The sequence below is a fragment of the Pogona vitticeps genome, chromosome 5, assembly GCF_051106095.1.
Source record: "Pogona vitticeps strain Pit_001003342236 chromosome 5, PviZW2.1, whole genome shotgun sequence".
Lineage (NCBI taxonomy): Eukaryota > Metazoa > Chordata > Lepidosauria > Squamata > Agamidae > Pogona > Pogona vitticeps.
This window is the reverse complement of record NC_135787.1, coordinates 4,338,839-4,359,445: the sequence shown is the minus strand read 5'-3', so window position 1 is coordinate 4,359,445 and position 20,607 is coordinate 4,338,839. Positions and strand designations below refer to the sequence as shown.

At 45.3% G+C, this 20,607-nt stretch overlaps 1 protein-coding gene across 2 annotated transcripts in view; it reads right to left on the bottom strand.

The window, feature by feature from the left end:
• Positions 1 to 20,607, bottom strand: part of DNAAF9 (dynein axonemal assembly factor 9) — a 92,170-nt gene that overhangs the window by 22,971 nt on the left and 48,592 nt on the right. The window contains exons 11-25 of one of the 2 annotated variants that reach the window (XM_073002138.2): positions 19,890 to 19,971; positions 18,896 to 18,935; positions 18,376 to 18,463; positions 17,126 to 17,202; positions 14,734 to 14,778; positions 13,362 to 13,407; positions 12,396 to 12,507; positions 10,684 to 10,754; positions 7,950 to 8,000; positions 6,856 to 6,943; positions 6,103 to 6,206; positions 3,431 to 3,577; positions 2,658 to 2,746; positions 1,406 to 1,504; positions 584 to 701 (exon numbers count right to left, since the gene is read on the bottom strand). In XM_073002138.2, the coding sequence (XP_072858239.2) occupies positions 584 to 701; positions 1,406 to 1,504; positions 2,658 to 2,746; positions 3,431 to 3,577; positions 6,103 to 6,206; positions 6,856 to 6,943; positions 7,950 to 8,000; positions 10,684 to 10,754; positions 12,396 to 12,507; positions 13,362 to 13,407; positions 14,734 to 14,778; positions 17,126 to 17,202; positions 18,376 to 18,463; positions 18,896 to 18,935; positions 19,890 to 19,971 (1,257 nt within the window). The remainder of the gene's footprint in view (positions 1 to 583; positions 702 to 1,405; positions 1,505 to 2,657; positions 2,747 to 3,430; positions 3,578 to 6,102; positions 6,207 to 6,855; positions 6,944 to 7,949; positions 8,001 to 10,683; positions 10,755 to 12,395; positions 12,508 to 13,361; positions 13,408 to 14,733; positions 14,779 to 17,125; positions 17,203 to 18,375; positions 18,464 to 18,895; positions 18,936 to 19,889; positions 19,972 to 20,607) is intronic. The other variant, XM_073002140.2, reaches the window with a different exon arrangement.

Sequence of the window (20,607 nt, the reverse complement as noted above, 5' to 3'; positions counted from 1 at the left end):
GGAACATCCTCTACTGACGTTTGAATGGACGAACAAACAAAGAACTCTTGGGAAATCACGACACAAGGGGCTCAATCTTAAATTAATCCCTACTACAGCAGACCCACTGAATCAACAAAAATCATGTTATTCTTAACTGATAAGCACCAGTCGTTTTAATTCTGTTTTGTTGGGTCTCACAAATATTCAACCCCATTGTGTCTTTTGCTGACCACATCAAGCCTTTTTACCTTTCCCAGACCTCCTGTTCTCTGACAATCCAGACTCACCGTCAAGAACCCAGAGTGCATTTTCCCAGAATGTACATACTTCTGTTGACAGGGGAAAGTTAGGCCCTATGGTAGACAGCACTCCATCACAGTCCCATTTGAAGAACTTTGGCGGGTGATGTCTTCAAGCGACACACCCCAAAAGATAACACATTAGTTTAAAAGCAATTTTAAAAAGAGAGCAAGAGAGACAAACGGAAGCCCACAAAAACCCCTGAAACGGCGTTGCTCCGTTTTTGAAACAAAAAAAGAGAGGAAAGGCAGAAACAAGCAAATTAACTTCAAAAGGGCATGTTTCAGAACAGTTGGCTTACTTTATCATTCTCAGCCACATTCTCAGGAATGACTTTGGACTGCTGCAACAATATGGGGAGATGAGCTCTCGGCACCGGCTCATGGCTTACGCTGCTGATGGTGAAGTGTTGCAGGAATCTGTACAGGAATAAGACAAGGCAGAGCTGTTTACTGCTTCATAGAGCAATTCCTTCTCCGAGACCTAGTGGGTGCATGGGTGTCTGGATGCCTTCGTGACAGCCGTTAGTACAGAATCTAGCTGCCTGGTTAGACATGCTGAGAATTTCCAGTAATGATAGGTTCAATAACCCCCTGTTTTTCATTAGAAAAACCATATACACCCACCTCATCCTTCCCTTTGAGCTCAGAATCACAGAAGTTGTCTCGCAGGCAAACTACCTGCTACAGAGAGCGTGGGCTTGGAATTCGTTAGGTGCTTCAAAGAGTCTGAAATAGCACACGCTGTCTCACCTCCCTTTCCAGCCCATCAACCTGCTTTATCCAGTGACTGGTCTTGGGGGGGGGGGCTGGGGGCTACCGTCAGCTGCAATTGCAAGCCTCAATGCTCAAGGATGAGGCTCTAGTGGCATCATCATTAGCTGATGATGGCACCCCATTTGTAGCACCTCATGTGTCTGTCCACAGGCTACGGAAGACCCTTTTTCTCATGAAGTCTAAACCGGCAAAGCATTTACCAAAACTGAAATATCCAACCAGGACCTCCTTTCGTCCCTCGACCCCAAAGAGGAAGAGATGTTTGTATAGCTAAAGAAGCGAGGAGACTTGTATGTCCATGGGGTTGTTAGTCCTGGGGGGGCAAAGGCTACCTTTGAAAACCCCACCTGTCCAGATCTGGGAGGCTCGTAGATATTCTTAGGTGACTCCATTTTTCCCCAGGGGGAGAGGACAAGACATTGAACAGTTTCTGCATCGTGGAATGCCTGGAATAAAGAATGCAAGCAGAAACCATTACTCGGAATTAGGAAAAACAAGATCTGCTTCTCTTCTGTCAATGGGCAAAACTGAAAAAATAAGCATTTCTCAAACTCTGACTGCAAACCATCTTTTAACCAAGCCCGGGTTGCCCAGAGGAATGGGTTTTGAGAAGCAGATCACACGAAGGATGAAAGAAACTCAACCTCTTGGGGGGGGGGGAATCTCTCTTTTTTCCCTTTTGGAATTCCTACACACAGAATTCCATGGCCAGCACAGAGATTCTGGAAGGCGCAAGGCCACATGGGAACTTGGCCAACGACGCCCCTCCGGTGGGGCCTTCCTCCCATTCTTTGAATCTCTCCACGAAGACAGCAAAAGAAAAAGGACAGACAGGATGGTGGTGCTTAATGGGCGTGACCCACCTCAGGTTGTAGTCAGACTTGCCTGGTGGCAGAAGAGTCTTTATTATGAAACCACTAGACATACTAGTTACCTAAACGATCAAATATAATTGATCAGAGGGAGGGAAAAGGAGAAGGAACACTCCCTGACAGGCACATGAGAATGCAAGGGCAGTTCTGTGGCATTCAATACTGATTAATTTTGCTTAAGCAAGAAACACACAAGAAAGGGACTCTCGTATACCAAAGTGAAAAAAGCACGCTGTATATATACTGCCCCACTGTGCTTAAAGTACTTTCTGGGAGATTTACAATTTAATTATACAGGCTACCTACCCATTGCCCCCACACAATAAGCTGGGTACTCAATTTATCAGCCTCGGAGGGGTGGAAGGCTGAACCAACCCTGAGCCAGCTACATGGGACTGAACTTGGGTTGCGAGCAGAGTTTCGGCCGCAGTACTGCAGTTTAACCACTGCGCCACGAGGCTCCCTTACAAGCCGCCACCCCACACACACACACACACACACACACACACACACACACACACACACACACACACACACACACACACACACACACACACACACACACACACACACACACACACACACACACACACACACACACACACACACACACACACACACACACACACACACACACAAACTTGGAAAACTGTTGAGCAGGTGCACCCCACTCGGCCACATTTTCTCAAAGGTCTTATCTGTTTTGCATAAATTCTAAAATTCTCACAATCTCTCGTGTTCCTTAGGCAGGCCATCTTCTTGGGTCATCTTTAAAGTTATTCCTGAATTCACCCGTTGTTGCCAGACAGAGAAAACCTAACAATGAAAAAAATGAAATCTGTATTGCACAATTCAGCACTGCGTGGAGCAACACAAAACCCAATTAAAGATACTATTTTGTTCAGGAAGATGAATCACCACGATGGTTATCCAGAGGTTTCCCGAGGCTCGAGTTATTACACACTTTAATTAAAAAATCCTCTCTACTGAAGCATTTAAAAAGATTGAACTGTGCTTCCCTGAATAGCCAGGGTTTCATATCATCTTTGATACTCCATACCAATGCTAAGGGAGAGAAACCAGATGCATTTGGACCACAGAGTGTTCTGTTTAATAGCCAGGAAGACAAAGAATCTCCATTTGAGAATTAATGTACATTACAATTTGGAATGTATTCCTTAACGTGAAATCCACAGCACTTAGATTACTGCTCTTAAGAAAAAGAACTGACTCACACCCATGGATGTGTTCTGGGAGTGGTTATTCCAAGCCACAGTTACTACCACCATCTGTGGTTGCATGACTTAAACTGGCAACCTCCTGCAGCAGGAGCCTCACTTCCTCCCCACCTCCTGCAGCAGGTTCCCTAGTTCTTGGCCAACGGAGAGCGAGCGGTCTGGAGAGCCATGTAAAGAGATGGCCTTCTGCCTCTGAGACACACAAAGGCCACACGGCACAGCTGCTCACAGGCAGAAGGAAGGTCCCTTGACCGTGAATCACCTGTGAGTAGAAGGCTTTGTAAAGCTTTGACTTCGGGAAAAGGGCGATCATCAGGGAGTTGCTCGGGGTATGGAGCTGGACCGGCAGGTGAGGCCGCAGGGAACTTTTGTAATCTATCAGGAGAGCAGCAACCACACTGGTGGAGTCCTAGAAAGCAGGAGAGGAGAAAAGAAGCCTTTAAGTGAAATTTAGTGTAATTCTGAGAAGCCGACAATATGGCAAGGGTTGCCTTCTCCAGAATTCTCTTAGCTGACCTTTTACCACCAACTTCTACAAACATCTTTTCCCACTATGTTAAACCCAATTATTCTTGAGGGCGGACTAGCACCATTTGTGCAGAAATATACCACCACCCCCTCCACACCTCTGTAACTCCACACCAAAGGGAACAGCCTGATTCAAGATTCATCCAGTGTGCGACACAGGGGGTGCCCATTGTAACAGGTACCCAGAATTCACATGAATTTCAAGCACTTCCCACCGCCAATCTGGATACCAGAGGAATTTGGGCAGTCACCCTCCAAAGTATGGGGCAACTGGGGCCCACCTTGGCTTTGGAGGTCAGGTAATATGTGACCCATAGCCACCAAAGTCAGCTCCCATGAACTATGAACTTCCCCCTTTCAGTGCAAGATTTTGCCCCCATGCAGTGCTGAGTCGGCTCCATCAGTAAGTGGACACAGTGCTCAAGGTACATCTGTCACTCTTTAGAAATTCCACTGACATGATTGCTCAAGAATTGTTAATTGTATGTGGGTGATGATAATATAACGTCCCAGTTGGAATGCAATGCTCTTGATCTAGTAAGATGGGATTTATGAGCTAAAAACCAGGCTATGTCCAGGCACAACTTTTCCCTGATAATGCAGAGCTTCCTGGGTCTGTTTAAGCCACAGTTTCCCACTATCTCCAAATCAGGAAACGGTGTCTCAATCTCCAGCAACAGAAGAAGACTATCGAACTCGGATCAGAGACCATGCTGGAGGGGAGGCGGATCACGGGCACTGATCAGAAGTCTTTATCTTAAAAAGCTGGCTGATTTCTGTTGGGAGCTGACGTCCGAAAGAATGTTTCTGAATCAGTTCAGAGCCTCTTTAGAGTGCGATGGACGGGAAACAGATACTCAGGCAACCAACTAAAGGTGGAGGTGACGCCAGTCCGACCAACCTCAAGTGGAACTGGCAGGGATATTGAGATTGCTTGCAAAAGGAATGGTCCTCAATGCCCCAGAACCTGACGGCCATTCCTGTTGAATTTTGGCACACAAGAGCAGAGGCCAACAAGCTTCAAATGCTCCCGTTTCCACCCATAGCTTGCTTTTCCTGGACGGCTATCAACAGAAACAGTTAATGTCAGAAAATAGGCTGCTTGCTGAGAAAACAGCCCTTTGTGCTTGTTGACGGGGAGATTAAAATGCTTATCTTTTCCGGTATATCTGTATTATTATTGCTATGTTACTGATGTCCCCAACAATTGCTACCTCTCATCTCATTTATGTTATTTTTAACATAAATGAGACCTCGAGAGGTTGGGTTATTTTCAGCGGCCCAGCCGGCCGCGTGACTTTTGCCAGATCGGGGAAACAATGCAAATTCTCTTTCAAGGTTTTTCTCTCTGCACAGAATAGCTGGCAGCAGTTCAGAAGTGATAGCCCGGGCCCCATAAATAGCTACAGAGGTTGATAGATGTCGGGTGCCTTGAAACCAAACAATAGAAGGAAGGTCAGGGCTGAAGCAGAACTTGCTGGGCTACAAATAAGGCAGCAAAGCACAAGAGGAAAAGAAGCCTTCCAGCTTCAGTCCTTACACAAATTAAATTGAAGCACCCCTTCTATCATGCACTGTAATCTGAGGCTACAGCCATTGGCACCCACAATGATAAAACTAAAGATTCAAGGCAGAAACGGTCAAGAGCTGGTCTCTACCACCAACCGCTCTGGGCACGTCAGACAGCTCCCAATGTGGAAGCCCCAATTGTTTTTAAAAAAGAATCCAAGACAACACGAACAATCATCCGCCTCCTGCTGCTGCACCCCCAGCCTAGAACTAGGTCAGCGATGGTGGCCCTCCAGATGTTTTTGGACTGCAGCGATCATAATCTCCCACCATCACAACTGATGGGAATCGTGGGTCATCAGACATCTAGAGGGGGCCACGGTTGCCCACGCTTGTTCTGGGACACGAATTCTCCCTGCATACCTTAATCTTAAGGTTCCGTGCTTCTCGGGCAGCCGCGTAATCATGGCACAGATTAGTCTAGGTTTGCTGCAGAGGTAACCCCTGAAACTAAAGGTTCCGGATGTGGACCAAAAAAAAACAAGGGCCCTGGCTCAGAGTTCATCATCAGGGAGGTAAGGTGGGTTGCGAGAAGCAGCGTTTCCGTGCAAGACCCCTGGCTGACGGGGCGAAGAAATGTTACTGACAGGGCTTATGCGGGACGGCAGTGCTGTCTGATCTTGTACCCAGGACAAGATCCTATACAGCAAGAAAAGCAAATAAAAAAAACACAGTGTTCGCAATCACTCTGAGTATGCGGAACACCCTTACTGGATACAGGGCTCTGGGGAACACAACACTCTCCTGCCTGACACTGCAAGGGAAGCCAGTGAAAGTTTCTCGGCTTTCCTGGATCCGTCCTGAGAAGAACGACGGATGGGATGGATGAACACTTACTCCGTCAAAGAACCGGATGGACGTCATGTGGGACTTAGAGATCGTAATGCTTCCGTAGTGAGGGTGGATGAACAGGAGTCCTTCGGAGAAGAAATAGAGTTTACCTAGAAAACGAAAGGAAACGGAGGCCTCAGATGTTACAACCTGTGTTAAAAGCTTCCTTTGCAGAAGTAACCCAACATTAAACCCTTTGTTTAACCGTGTTGTAATGCAGCCAGCTTCTCCCACCCCATTTTGGAAATCTATTCTCAGAAGATTGCTGTCAGATGGTCCTTCAACCATTGTCTGGAAATCTCAAACAAAGGAGAAGCCATCCCTTCCTAAGGCAGACTATGCTTAGCACCAGAAACTTATTCTTAGCGCTTGGGCTTTTTTAATCCCCCCTTGTCATCTGGACCTATCAATCCAGGTCCTATCTTCTAAAGCACGGGGGGGGGGGGAGATCATTCTGCTTCCCAGGTGAGATCCCTTCAAATATTCAGCCTATGTTTGCCTATCCCTCCAACGTGCTTTTGAGCATAGGAGGCGTCACTCTTCAAACCCTACCCACTGTGTTCTGTTCAATAACAAATTTCTCTGATAACTAAAATTACAGACTGTTAAAAACAAAGCATGCGCCTTGCAAGGAGGAATCAGAATGGAGAAAATGTTTAATATATCAACAACAACAACAATAATAATAATGAGCATGTGTCCCTCCGAAGGCATCTCTTTTCAACATCCTGCAGGTACACAACAGAACCGGTTGCTCACCTTCCTCGGGTCTGGAGAGTGAATTGCTAGAAGAAATATAGGCCCCCTCACCTCCGGTCAAAGGAGTACCCAGGAAAGATTCTTCTTGCTAAATCAGGGAAGTTTTGTAAGGTCAACAAACGGCAACAGGATCAGGACCAGGTCTATTTAAAGGCCCTTCCCCCTGCTGGCTAAGCTGGTTTTCAGCTGCCTCCTGGAACTCAGGGACTTGCCTTATGCCCAATCAGAAAATGTGCCCACTGGTTCTCGTAGCAAATATATGTGACCTGTCAAGTCTCTCCAGGATCTTTCCCTTTGCCTGCCTTGTGGCTTTTTTTAAAAAAACAGTCGTGTTAGGACTAAGGTAGCTCCTTCTGCACGCATGGCACATGCATCCTCAACAGAGCAGCATCCCCGTCTTCATCAGCCAGGCCTTTGGGCAGAATAAATGCCCATTGACCCACATGGGATCTATCATGGTGACCCCCCTCCTGCGTGTGTGTGCGGGGTTTCCGGCCGAGACCGGAAGCAAAGGGCGGCCCTGATCCAGGGCTATGAGGCTGCGCAACTTAGAGGGACCTTTGATGGCAACTGTACGCACACAACTGTGTAACAGGAGCTGCAGGCCAACATATCCAGAGACGGTCAGATTGAGACAAGGCTGTCTTATTCTAATAGACAACACTTTCCACCTCACTGTGTTGCTGTTATGGGCCATCAAGTCAGAACCGACTTAACAGGCAATCTGAATAGGGTTTTCAAGGTAACTGCAATATTACGGGAGTGGTTTTACCAGTTCTACAGGCACAGTTAGTTTCCGTGGCTGTCACCCTGTCCACTATACTGCAGTAGGAATCCTCTAACTCACTAGAAGCATACATATTTCTCATTATGAACGCACACTCTATTTTTCTCTGAATAGCTAAGTTTGCAAAAACTTATCGGAGAGAAAAAAAACTACAGTCATGGCTTCTGAGTTATCCCTGACACCATCACAATATCCACTATCTGTGGGAACAGCAGCTGATGCTGTCTGGCCTTGCAGCGTTAGACCTATTAATCCAAACTCAGGCACAACGTCAAGCTTAATTAAGAGACTGAATTTCATTACAAACCTTCAGGATTTGCTGAGCCTTCTCAGACAGTTTCACTTCGTAATCTTCAACCTACAAACGAAGCCCACAATTGCTTTAGTTTTGTTTCTCCGCTACTGCAGTAAAAGGATGGCATGCCATTGTCACAGCACTCTGTAACTGGGCCTGCTTGCGGTCTAAAGGTGCACGTTTTTCCCCCCATGCCTCACGTGTTTATCACAGCAACCACCCGTGGAGCCGTCAAAAAATGTAAAGTGGCTCCGAACATCCAACTAGACAATACAGTTAGAAAACCAACAGAAACTGGGTTCCTTAATAGAGAAAAAAGGATGTTACAGTATCTGCTCCATAGATCTTGCATCACGGCGAGCTTGGTTTTGTGACTGGTCACTAGAAGGGTAAACATGAGCTTAATTTGCAAGTCTAACTGCCTATGTTTGTAACTCTGAGGACATCACACTGTGGGAGGGGGGAAAAAGGTTATCCACTTCTAAACGGGATCTGAGCGTTTTGTCTAATTTGACCTGAAACACAGAATTCTCTTGATCATTTCTTCTGGAGTAGCAGCTAGGGGACTGAATTATGAACCACAGGATCCCTACAATCATCTTCACCTCTGAACAAACAGAAGCGACTCTGTATTCTCGAAGGCTTTCACGGCCGGGATCTAATAGCTGTTGTGGGTTTTTCAGGCTCTTTGGCCGGGTTCTGAAGGTTGTTCTTCCTGACATTTCGCCAGTCTCTGTGGGTGGCATCTTCAGAGGAGTGGAGTAGGAACTCTGTCCATGCTCTGTACAGACAGAATTCCTACTGTATGGAGCATGGACAGAGTTCCTACTCCAGTCCTCTGAAGAGGCCAGCCACAAAGACGGGCGAAACGTCAGGAAGAACAACCTTCAGAGCACGGCCAAAGAGCCCGAAAAACCCACCACAACCAGAAGCGACTCTCTTTGCATTCCACACCTGCAGGGCAGGATGGCTCACCTTAACTCTTCTTATACTTTAAGGTTGGTATGAAAATGGGCAGGCAGTGTACTGAGAACTCAAGGCTGCAAAATATTAGTAAAATCATTAAATTCCCAAGTATTTGCTTTTTTCAAAATTCTACCACAGATAGTAACTCTGGAATGTCACGTGTAAGGGGGAAAAAATTCAGAATTCTCTTCCCACCATATAAAACAGTTAATACTGCTATTTTAAGGAATTTGGGACTTTTACAGTGGGGCATTATAATGGTAGAAGTGTTTCTATACTACTACTCAAAGCATTGCATGAGTGAGATCTGAAGGGGAGTGAGCATTTTGTGACAAAAACTGGTTTCTGGAAATAATATAAAATACATTAATTTAAGATGCCATTTCTAATTTCACCTGCCGGTAGCGGGAGGCCATATTACCGTCTTAGACCTGCCATGATTTGACTTCCTGTTGGCTAAACTCTCACACATCTTGGTTTAGTGTAGGTTAACAAGAAAAGTTCACGTGGCTTTTCTTATTCTTGTTGGATATCTTTTCCCTGGCACTGTTGTCAGAGGAACTGCCTCCAGTTCATAATCCTGAGTTTCCTTTGTTTCAACTAAATGCCGAGCTGCCTCATTAGGAAGGTTCTTTGATTCTGGCGCAGACTGACAGGAATAGTTCTGAAACAAAGCTTCTGAGTTCCTTTAAAAAACATTTTCAAAAAACAACTAAAAACATTGATGTTTCGGCAGGCCTTCCCCTTTGTCAGTTCCTGACCCCCCCCTCTCCTTCCACTCCCTAGTTCTGTCCCATCTTGCTGTAAGCTTTCCTATTTAAAATTGCTTTTAATTATATCGTTGTTCGTTTGTGCTGTTGTAAGCCGCCTAGAGTAATCTTAATTGATTAGATAGGCGGGATATAAAATAAATAGATAGATAGATAGATAGATAGATAGATAGATAGATAGATAGATAGATAGATAGATAGATAGATAGATAGATAGATAGATAGATAGATAGATAGATAGATAGATACAGTGGTGCCCCGTATAGCGAGGTTAATCCGTTCCGGATTAACCTTCGCTATACGAAAACATCGCTGTGCGGGGCAGGAAAACCTATTGGAACGCATTAAACTTAGTTTAATGCGTTCCAATAAGTTTGTAAACTTACCCCTCCAGCGATGTTTTCGCTCCGGCGGCCATTTTGGAGCCGCCGATCAGCTGATCGGCGGCTCCAAAATGGCCGCCGCATGACCCGAAATGCCCCCCCCCCAGCGTTTTCGCGCCCTCCCCTTGCTTAGGGAGGTCGCGAAAACGCTGCAGGGGGGGCATTTCGGGCCATCCGCGGCCGTTTTAATGGCCGCGGATGGCCCGAAATGCCCCCCCCGCAGCGTTTTCGCGACCTCCCTAAGCAAGGGGAGGGCGCGAAAACGCTGCGGGGGGGGCATTTCGGGTCATGCGGCGGCCATTTTGGAGCCGCCGATCAGCTGATCGGCGGCTCCAAAATGGCCGCCGGAGCCCCAATCGTCGCAAAGCGAGTGCGGCGATTGGGGCTGATCCGTATAGCGATCCCCAAAATGGGATCGCTATACGGATCTTTCGTTAAACGGTGCACTCGTTAAGCGAGGCACCACTGTAGATAGATAGATAGATAGATAGATAGATAGATAGATAGATAGATAGATAGATAGATAGATAGATAGATAGATAGATAGATAGATAGATAAAAGAAAACAAAAAAGAGGGGACAAGGCAACCCAGAGGTGGTTTCGCGAAGAAACTGAACAATCCTTACCAGCCACGAAACGGATCTCGGGATCGCCGCAGTGAGAATGATGTAACTGGTGTCGGTGTTAATGCTCTCGTCTGCAGTCAAGTGAGAGAAATGAGGCATGATATGATTCCTGACCACCACCACCCCAGATGCCTCTTTCAAGGCAACACCATAATGATAAATCACAAAGACACTCCGTTGAACATTCCTCTATCTCGAACATGGGTTTCTCTCTAAGCGGGGTTTCCTTCCTTCCTATAACTTCACAAAACCGACCCCGAGTCCGATAGAAGGAAGGCTGTCCCCTGAGTAGGATACACATTAGCCTCTTAAGGAGATACCGCATGTAATGATAACAATAATCTTGAAACTGCAGAGCTGGAAAGGACCCCATGGAGCACCGAGTCCAGCCCCTGCGGGGAATCAAACTCCCAACCTCTGGCTCCACAGCCAGGTGCCGACACCACTGAGCTATCCAGCACTTCAACTCCTTTCCGTTCCTAATGGCTCCCTGCTCCTCCGTGGGCTGCTTCTAGGAGGACCACAGAGGCAATGGATAGATAGGTCTGCCCTCCATAGGCAAAAGGGGCGGATGGAAAACTAAGCCGCAACCGTGGCTGTGACCTCCCATGGCTTTTCACAAGACAGCCTGGGAAACCGTTCCTGTCCGGATGGACTACAAGCCCCAAAACTGGATTGAGGAGACACTCAGCAATTTTGCAAGGAGAAAAGAGGGCCGAAAAGGCATCACCCTCTCTTCGTATGAGCAGCTGGGACAGAAGACACGGAATGCCAGCCTTGGGCTTTTTAACCTGAGAGACTCCGTTCGCTCAGGGGAGCACCACAGAATGGTTAGCTGGCCATTTACCGATTTGGGGCCCAGCATATTATGCAAAAGCCGCGTTTTTAAAGGAGATACTCAAACCTCAGCAGCCGAAGAGACCACCAAAGGGGGGGGAGGGGAGACTCTGAACATCCAGGCTCGCTTTATACAAAGCTCAGGGGAAGGATTCCCAAAATGGTATACTGTATATAGCCGAGGCCCCAGGGTCAAGAGGGGCCCCACACAGTCTAATTCGGCTTCCAAAAGCCTGTGCAAGCGAGAAAGAGAAATCAGTGTCTCTCCTGTAAAACAACATGGGTGTAACCTTCACCCCCTGGTTCAATGTTATTCCTTTCCCTCGTTTGGTCAACTCACATGGTGAGCCACCGCAGAGGAGAAACCTCTGCTCTAATGCTTCTTTCTTCAAACTGCTCACATTTCCGAGGCAAGTTACAGCAGTAGCTGAACAGATCATCCATCCTCAAATTATTGGATAACAGCAGACTGTGATAACAGTAAATTTTCCTGGCAAACAAGAGGAGATAGACATATGCCAGAGGGTCCCCCCCCCCAATTTTATTTATTTATTGGTTATATTCATATAGCCCAATGTTTTTCCTCCAGGGATTTCAGAGTTCAAAGTAAATGGTGTTCCTCCTCCTCATTTTCCCCCCACCTGACAGCCCTGCAAGATTGGCCAGGATGAGACCCGAGTGACTGAACTAAGGTCACTCACTACATTTCAAGGCTAAGGGGGGAAGACAACCCAGATCTCCTATGTCCAGATTTCTCACTGCCACGCAACCATATCGCCCTAAACCTCTGTTTAGTGTTAGATGGAATCAAGGCATTGCAAATACCCAAAAACCCATGAAATTTGTCGCTCTGCAGACCTGAACCATTCAAGTACCTCTTTCCTTCACGAGGATCTGTGACGCCAGGAAGGATTCTGAGAAGACCACCGAGCCCAAGCAGCCCCTTCCACCCAGCAAATCTGGGATGTCGTATACAGTCATGGAAGCCTGCAGAGCAACCAAAGGAAAGCCAGTGGCAAATTTCTGTCATTGAAACTCAGAATCTCCCACTGTAGGAGAACAGAGCTCCCGTAATTCTAGTGGCTGAATGGATTTGGTTTCAGAGGGGATAAAACCACAGTGATTGTGAATGTGCGTTATTGTGTTGCAGGCCAGAGACCATGTTACTTCCACCAAAATATACGTGCAAAACCAACTGCTCCAAATCTAGAATTGGGGGGTTCTGGGAATGGCTATCCCCTACCCCATTTTTTTCTCAAGCACTGCCCAAATTGTAAGACAGAAACAGGGTGTCTTAAGGATGCAGGTTGCCACTGACAACGATGGCTCTACTGCATCACAACACTCTTCTGTCCGGCCAATGCCTTCTACAGTGACCGGTGGTGTCAGTTCCGCATCTCAAGCCGACTCTTGTTCTCATAACCAAGTCTTTTAAAAAAGAAAATGGCCACTGATGGTCCTGGAATAGCCCAAGGGGGATTCCCTGTGAAGACCACTAAGTTACAGCCTTTCCTTTTTAAAGAAAAGCGACTGCTTGATCCTCCATGGGCAGCACAGCCAGGAACAGAAAAGGCGGCCAGAAAGCAAAGTAACTTTGCCTGGGGATTTGGGTAAGGACGCAAATCTGGCAGGAATCACCAGAAGATTTCCATCTGCATCTGCCTCAAAATGATGGAACCTCTTTTTCACAACACTTTTTTTTCCCCTTTCAAACTTTGGAGAACCTTCTTAGCCTTTACAAATGGGGCAGTGATTCCCAAGGCATTCCAGCTGAACCTTGAAATCTCCATTTGCTAACTCAAGGGGCATGACTTTAAAAAAAAAAATTAAATTTCACTTACTGTTTTCACCAAGTACAAGCTATCCTCATTATCCAGGGGAGTGATTCTGGAGGAAAATTAACATGTTTTTAGATGTTTCCTTTACTGCTTGGTGCCCTCCAGCCCATTACACATCAGATATTCAAAGTCACTGAGGAAAACGAGAAGGGAACGCCCATTGTGGATGTGATTGCTGAGAAGCCATGCAGAATCTGAGCATTTTAGAATGTCCATTTTTCATACATGACACTTTTCACCAGAAAAGCATCTAGAGAAACTCTGGTAGCCCCTTACGCAATCGAGAACAGATGGCATAAAAGCACCCTTAAAATCTTGTGTTAATTTCTTTTTAATGGCCTCACAAGGAGTCTCTGCCTGTCTCAAACCTGGTTTGTCTTCTAGATGTTTACAAAAACCTCTGGAATCTATTAGTATCACAATGCTGCTGCTAGCAAAAAACATATTTTATTTGATTACTGTCAGCTTTGCTTATGCCATTTTGTACTCCGATTCGGCAAGTGTTTAAAACTGCCTAAGGGTTGAATTTTAAACTGCTTAAGCACTACAGTATTTCTAACCAGCACGGGTGGTCCTTTTGAACTGAACGGCTTGGTGAGCAATGATCCAAGCGGATATGGTTTAGGTTATCATATTTTGTCTTCCAAAGCCAAGATACAAGCAAGTCTTTTATGGCTGCAGGAGACATTTCTGCTCTTCCCTTTACACTGGCAGCGAAGCCTGAAATTAACTACGTTTCTTGTTTCATTTTAAACAGGGAGCTGTGATTAACAACTTCTAAACAAGCCGTGGTATTAAACAAGTGTAAATGATTATGAAACCGGTACCTACAGCTTCCTAACTCAAATAAAGTGGAAAATGCTTAACTGGAAGCTCCTTTGTTAAATCATGGTTTAGTATGAACAGAGGAACCAAGGAGCTGTATGCATGGGGAAGAGATTTTGTGCATATTTTGGTTCTGTAAGAGGAGAGATGGCTGTCAGAACACGGCTGGCTGTTCATGTACCACCATGACACATCTCAAGTTGTTTGGAAATGGCAGACAACATATTTAAATCGTTGTAACACTGCTATTATCTCTTTTTGAGTCTTCTGACTGAAGACTCAAAAATCACCAAGCACACACGTTTCTGCAGGCAGTACTCTCATACCGCAACCTCACATTGTTGCAATGATTTTGACCTCTCCAAAATTATTCTGCTGAAGCTTAAAGGACTAATGGCGAGAATATAATAAACATAAAATATCAGTACCTTTTTTTAAAAAGCCAAAGAAAAGAAGACTACAGACAAAAACCGGTTGCTTTGAAAAGATGAACTACCAACGAGAAAAGCGAAGAAAATTACAGTCTTCTGAGAAGAAAGAGACGACTGACCTTCCGTGGCTGTTCACAGCTTGGATTTGAAAATCTGTTCTGGACCTATAGGGAAGAAATAAAGGAAAGACTTCCATTTAAAAAAAATGGCACCGTTTATAGGCCCATTTGAGACACAAAGGAATATAAAGCTGCACAAGGGCAGTAAAGCGACTGGAGTGGGGTGTGATGGTGTGTGTGTGTGTGTGTGTTTGTGTACGTGTTTGTGTGCATGTTTGTATGTGCATAAGGGTGCTTTAGTCTTTCCATACTGGTGTCTACTCTAAAACTCCATTCCAAAGCCAAACTTTCCTCCACAAATACTCAGGATAAATATTTAAGGAGCAGTGGTTCAACTGTAGTGCTGCAGAGAAAACTCTGCTCACAACCGGGGGTCAATCCCAGATAGCAGGCTTCAGGTTGACTCAGCCTTCCATCTTTCTGAGGTTGGTAAACTGAGTACCTAGCTTTCTGGGCCGGGGAGGGGGGAGGCAATGTGTAGCTTGCTTAATTAAAATATAAATCGCCCAGAGAGTGTTTTAAATGCTATGGGGGGGGGTGTTATAAAAGCAACATGCTTTACTTTTTTAAAACTTTTATTCTTGCACACATGCACACACAAAAGCACAGTCCAACACCTGATAAGGGACAGGTTGTGTGCCATGAAGGAATTAAAATAAACAAGCAGGGGCAAGTAAGAACCTAATCAACCCTTTCTCCCTCCCAGAAAATTTCACAGGCCTCTGAAGCTACCTGACCTTAAAAGACGGCTTCCATTTAATCTGCAGATTTCCCCCTAACTAGCCAGTGTTACTGGGCTTGTATACAGTACTCCTCTTTCAGAGAGATGCTAAAATGTTTTAAGATACCCTTCAGAATTCAAGACTTCTGTTGCTCAGATTTGTAGCACTGCTGAAGTTTATGATTATGTTCTGGTGAATAAAACAACCCAAGAGAAACATAAAGAGATATTTAATACATTACATTGAAATAAACTACCACTTTGCTCTTAGCTAAATTTCACAGCCACTACTCTGGAATATTGATCGGTTGCAACAAACAACCACACATATGTTTAGCAACCCTACTGATAATGGGGTGTTTCTAAAGGAGCTTATGAATGGCCAAGACCACACAGGCTCCTGCTTAAATAAGCAAGTAAGGATATGGTAGGTGACCTCCGTACTTGGAGAGAAGAAATTGATTTTGAAAAGGCTTTGGAAACCTGACAAGAGTTTCTGTTGCATGAAAAAACACAAGACCAGGCCAAAGTGCAAGTTGGAGATTATGAAAGGTGGGGAAAAGAAAAAGGAGACTCAAGTCTTCAAAGTATCACAGCGGCCAAGAGGAAACGTAGAAACACACCTCAAGGTTAATTCACCAGTCTGCATTTTAATTTATTTTGATGGCTGTGAAATTACTAAGGCGAACTCCTTTAAAGAGTTTCCTTTTCACTCACCTACAGATTTAGACCGCGGAAACGCTAGGCGATTAGACACAACCACTAGAAAACCTGCAGTACGTAACCGCATGAGAAGTTTTGTAAACTCCTCATCGTGCTACATGAAGCATCGTACATGTAAAAAGCGTAAGGCTTTTAAAAGGCTCCTTCCATTTTTAAAAGAGATATAAGAGTCAAATCTCAGATTTAACTGAGTCTGAAAAAGAGTGAGGAGGAAGAGACGGCCAAGTTTCCAGAGTTTTAAATTACATGCCGCCCAAGTCAATTCTGACTTAGGGTGACTTCTTCCAGAGTTTGCTAGGTCTAGAACACTCAGAAAGGCTGGCTGGGTGGCTTCAATGAGTTATGGATCCGGCCAGGGAGCCAGAGGTTGAAAGTTCAGTTTCACAGGGTGCATTCCAGAAGAGCCAGCCTGTGTGGCCTTGGGCAAGCTGCACCGTAGAGACAAAATGCCTCTAGAAGACAAGGGTGGGAAAATACTTTTGACTCCTGTCTATCTAGAAAACCCAGAAAAATGTTGCCATAAATCAGAATTGACTTAAGATGGTGCATAAATATTTAAGAGTACTCAGAAGTGTTTTTCCCATTCCCTTCTTCTGGGGATCCCCTGAGACTGTTGCCCAAGGCCACCCAGGCTGGCTCTTCTCCTAGGAGGTCCTTCGGAAAGCCAGATTCCACGTCTCTGGCTCAAGACCCAAGTGCCTAACTCAACAGCCTTCCAAAATTTATCCGAATGTGTTATAGATATAAAACTGACTCTACACAAGGTCCTAAACCAAAGGGCCCCCAAAATAGCTCTGAAGATGCATAGAGAGAGCCAGCCGCTGATGTCTGAGTCTGCCGACACGGAGTTCACCCCAAGTCTTGAAAAATCACACTGTATGCCATGAATAACCCCAAAGTCCTATCCATTGAAAAATACCCATCTTGGAAAGAAAGCAAAAAACGTACCGCAAGGGAGTTTTAAAATATGTGAGTTCAAAAGCATCGAGCCTTGTCAGGAATGTTTGTTCTGCTCCCTCCTTTGCCTGCAAAGACAAACAGGAACAACAAGAAAGAACCAGGTCAAAACCTCTCCATTGGAACAGGGTCACCATCCGCATCACATTTCATAAGAACCTTATGAATATAAGTAAACATGCAGCCAAAGAGGGAACTTTGTTGTTGTTTAGTCATTAAGTCACGTCTGACTCTTTGTGACCTCATGGACCAGAGCACGCCAGGCCTTCCACTGCCTCCTGGAGTTGGGTCAAAGTCATGTTGGTCGCTTCGATGACACTGTCCATGCATCTCGTCCTCTGTCGTCCCCTTCTCCTCTTGCCGTCACACTTTCCCAACATCAGGGTCTTTTCCAGGGAGATTTCTCTTCTCATGAGATGGCCAAAGGATTAGAGCCTCAGCTTTAGGATCTGTCCTTCCAGGGAGCACTCGGGGTTGATTTCCTTTAGAATTGATAGGTTTGTTGTCCTTGCAGTCCAGGGGACTCTCAAGAGCCTCCTCCAGCACCACAATTCAAAGGCATCAATTCTCCGGCGGTCAGCTTTCTTTACGGTCCAGCTCCAGAGAGTGAACTACATGTAGCTAAAATCATACAATTTTTTAAAACAAGCCGACTAAATGAAGGTGACTTAAGCAGATTCTTTTCCTAGGGCCCACAGACCGAGGTCAAGGGGCTGGGGCCTGGCTCCCGCACCTGAAAGCATTGCAACTGGAGGAGACCTCAATAAACCTCAAGAATCCATATCCAAGTATAACATGGAATGATGGCTAAAAGATCAGACATGGAGAGGGAGAAATGGGAGAGGAAGCCTTAGAAGGCAACTTGGTTCAAATATCTGTCGGGAAGAAGATGGTTCACCATCAAAAAGTATTTTTCCAGGGTACCTTGAGGCCTTTGCCCTGATGCGCTTCCATGGCCTCCCCCCTTTGGTTCCTTCCAAAGTCACGTGCCCTAGCAGTGCCTCAAACATTCATGAATTGCAAGAACAAATGAGAAAAATGTGAGTTAAGGCAAGGTGAAGGGGCAAGTTCCCAGGCTAAATGAGAAGGACTCGTAGCCCTTGGTTTCAGACTTGATCTTCCTTGCAAACAATTATCATAATCCTAGAGGGCAAACAGAAAACCCTTTCCTTTCTTGCCAGGCTAGTATGATTTGGCACTGGTGCAATCAATGTCTCTCTGGCAACAAGGAATGTTAGTACCTTGGTGATACTGGATGTTTTTGAGTAGGCGTCTATACCAGCCAGGACGGCCTCTACGACAGCAGCATAGATTTGAGACAGCAGCTTCCTAGAAAATAAAACAAACAAGCTAACTATTAATTATCACGATTAATGGGCATTTTAACCAAGAATTAATTTTAAATTAAACATAACCCTTTGTGTGCCAGTGTGTATTCCTGATGGACCATAATAGGTCAAAAAGACATTAAAACATGAGTCCCACAGTGGTAGAATTTGGATCCTGGTTATGTTTGGAAAGGAATTCAGAAGCTCAGCAGGGTCACACATGGAAGTGAGGAGCATCCACACTATAAATGTGGGCCAAGTCCATCCGATCAAAAGAACTCCCTCTCCCACCGATGCCTTCATTCATGCATTGCAAAACAAAGACACGAGTGGAAACAGGCACTCACTGTTAATTGTATTAATTGAACTTGACAAAGCACTTTGCAACAGACACTGACGGGATTAGCAGAAAAAAATTAAGAAAGCAACTTACACTTGTTTGGCTTTCTTTTCCACCTCGTTATCATTGCCTGCTATGAGGATGAAGAGTTTTGTTACTTTTATATTCCACCACCTTGACAGATCATTCCATACATGCATCAGCTATTACTCTGTTTCCCCGAAAATAAGACCTAACTTGCAAATAGTATGATTTTTCTGGATGCTCATAATATTAGCCCTGCCCCAAAAATAAGCCCCACTTAAGTGAAACCCCGCCCGCCACCCTTGTGCAGCAACCAGAAGAAGAGGACTTGACTGTATTGGAATAAATGTAGATGGTTGTACATGGAAAAAATAAAATACCCCCTGAAAATAAGCCCTAATGCATTTTTTGGAGCAAAAATTAATATAAGACCCTGTCTTATTTTTGGGGAAACATGGTACTGTACTCTGTATTATTCATAAGACCAGGCTATCCATATTTTGTTTAGAGGACACTGAATTTCTTCTCTCCTGCTCTCTTTCTTCCAAGGGTCATGCATGCCACAGATCACTGGCATGGGGAACAGGCAAAAGCATGGGGGGTTTGGGGGGTGGTCCCCGACTCTCCCCAATTTGTTCCTTTGGTCTTGCACCTGCCCCTCTCCCCTACTTCCAAGCCTATCATGACAAAAGACTGGGACGGAAAAGCAAACCTAGTCCTCTGCTGACCATCACAGCGAACCATCGTGAGTGAGGTCAGGAGGAGGATGGATGGGGGCAAGGCACGTGCCCCTTGAAAGGCGCTTTACCACACCAACAAAAATTTAGATTCGACCCAAACGCATTGGATGTGAAAGAGATTCAGAAAGGGTTCAAGGAGGACCCTGTAGGTTTTGAAGGACCTAACTGAGAAGGCTGGCATAGCCGAGACCTTGAGAGCTTCGAGTTCTCCTGGATTATTTTTATCCGTGCGTGTTCTTTCTTTCATCTTGCAAGCCCTAGCGAGGAAATAAGGCAGGAGCGCAGATGAAGCACACCTCAAGGCAGGATGGCAGAACACTTACCCAGGTAAGGAGTGTGCATGGCTCCGAAGAAATACGTCCTCGAGCATGCCAGGGGTCCCTTCGGAGAGACGCACTGCACGACCTAAGTGACAGCAAACACAAAATAGGTAAGTGGAATCCGAACTCCTGCTCCCACTTAGCCATCCCTGATCCCAAAAGAATCTGGCTGCACATCCACCCTCCCGCCCCCCCCCCCCGCCCCCATGGAATGCACAGCTTAACTGTGGGCTTCCCAGAAGCCTGTGGTTGTGGGAAGACAAGACGGAGCCACCCTGATCTCTTCGAAAGACGGTGGCTTGGCTCCCTGTATCATAGGACCCCTATGGAAGGAAGTGGGTCTTAATGATGGCAATTTTAATTGTATTTTTAATTGTATTTTAATTGTATTTTAACTGTATTTTAATCATTTTATTTTATTGCATTGAATTTTAATTGTTGTAAGCCGCCCAGAGACCTTTGGGTAGAGTGGGCGGCATATAAATTAAATAAATAAATAAATAAATAAATAAATAAATAAATAAATAAATAAATAAATAAATAAATAAATAAATAAATAAATAAATAAATAAATAAATAAATAAATAAATAAGTGCTCTGCTTTCTGGTTCTGTCTTTCAGCGACAGAACTAAGGGGGAACAAAAGCCGGAAGCGGGATTCCCCTTCCATCGGTGGTCTCTGTTACCCGGAACGGCAGGCCCCGTGCCAAGCAGACTTCAC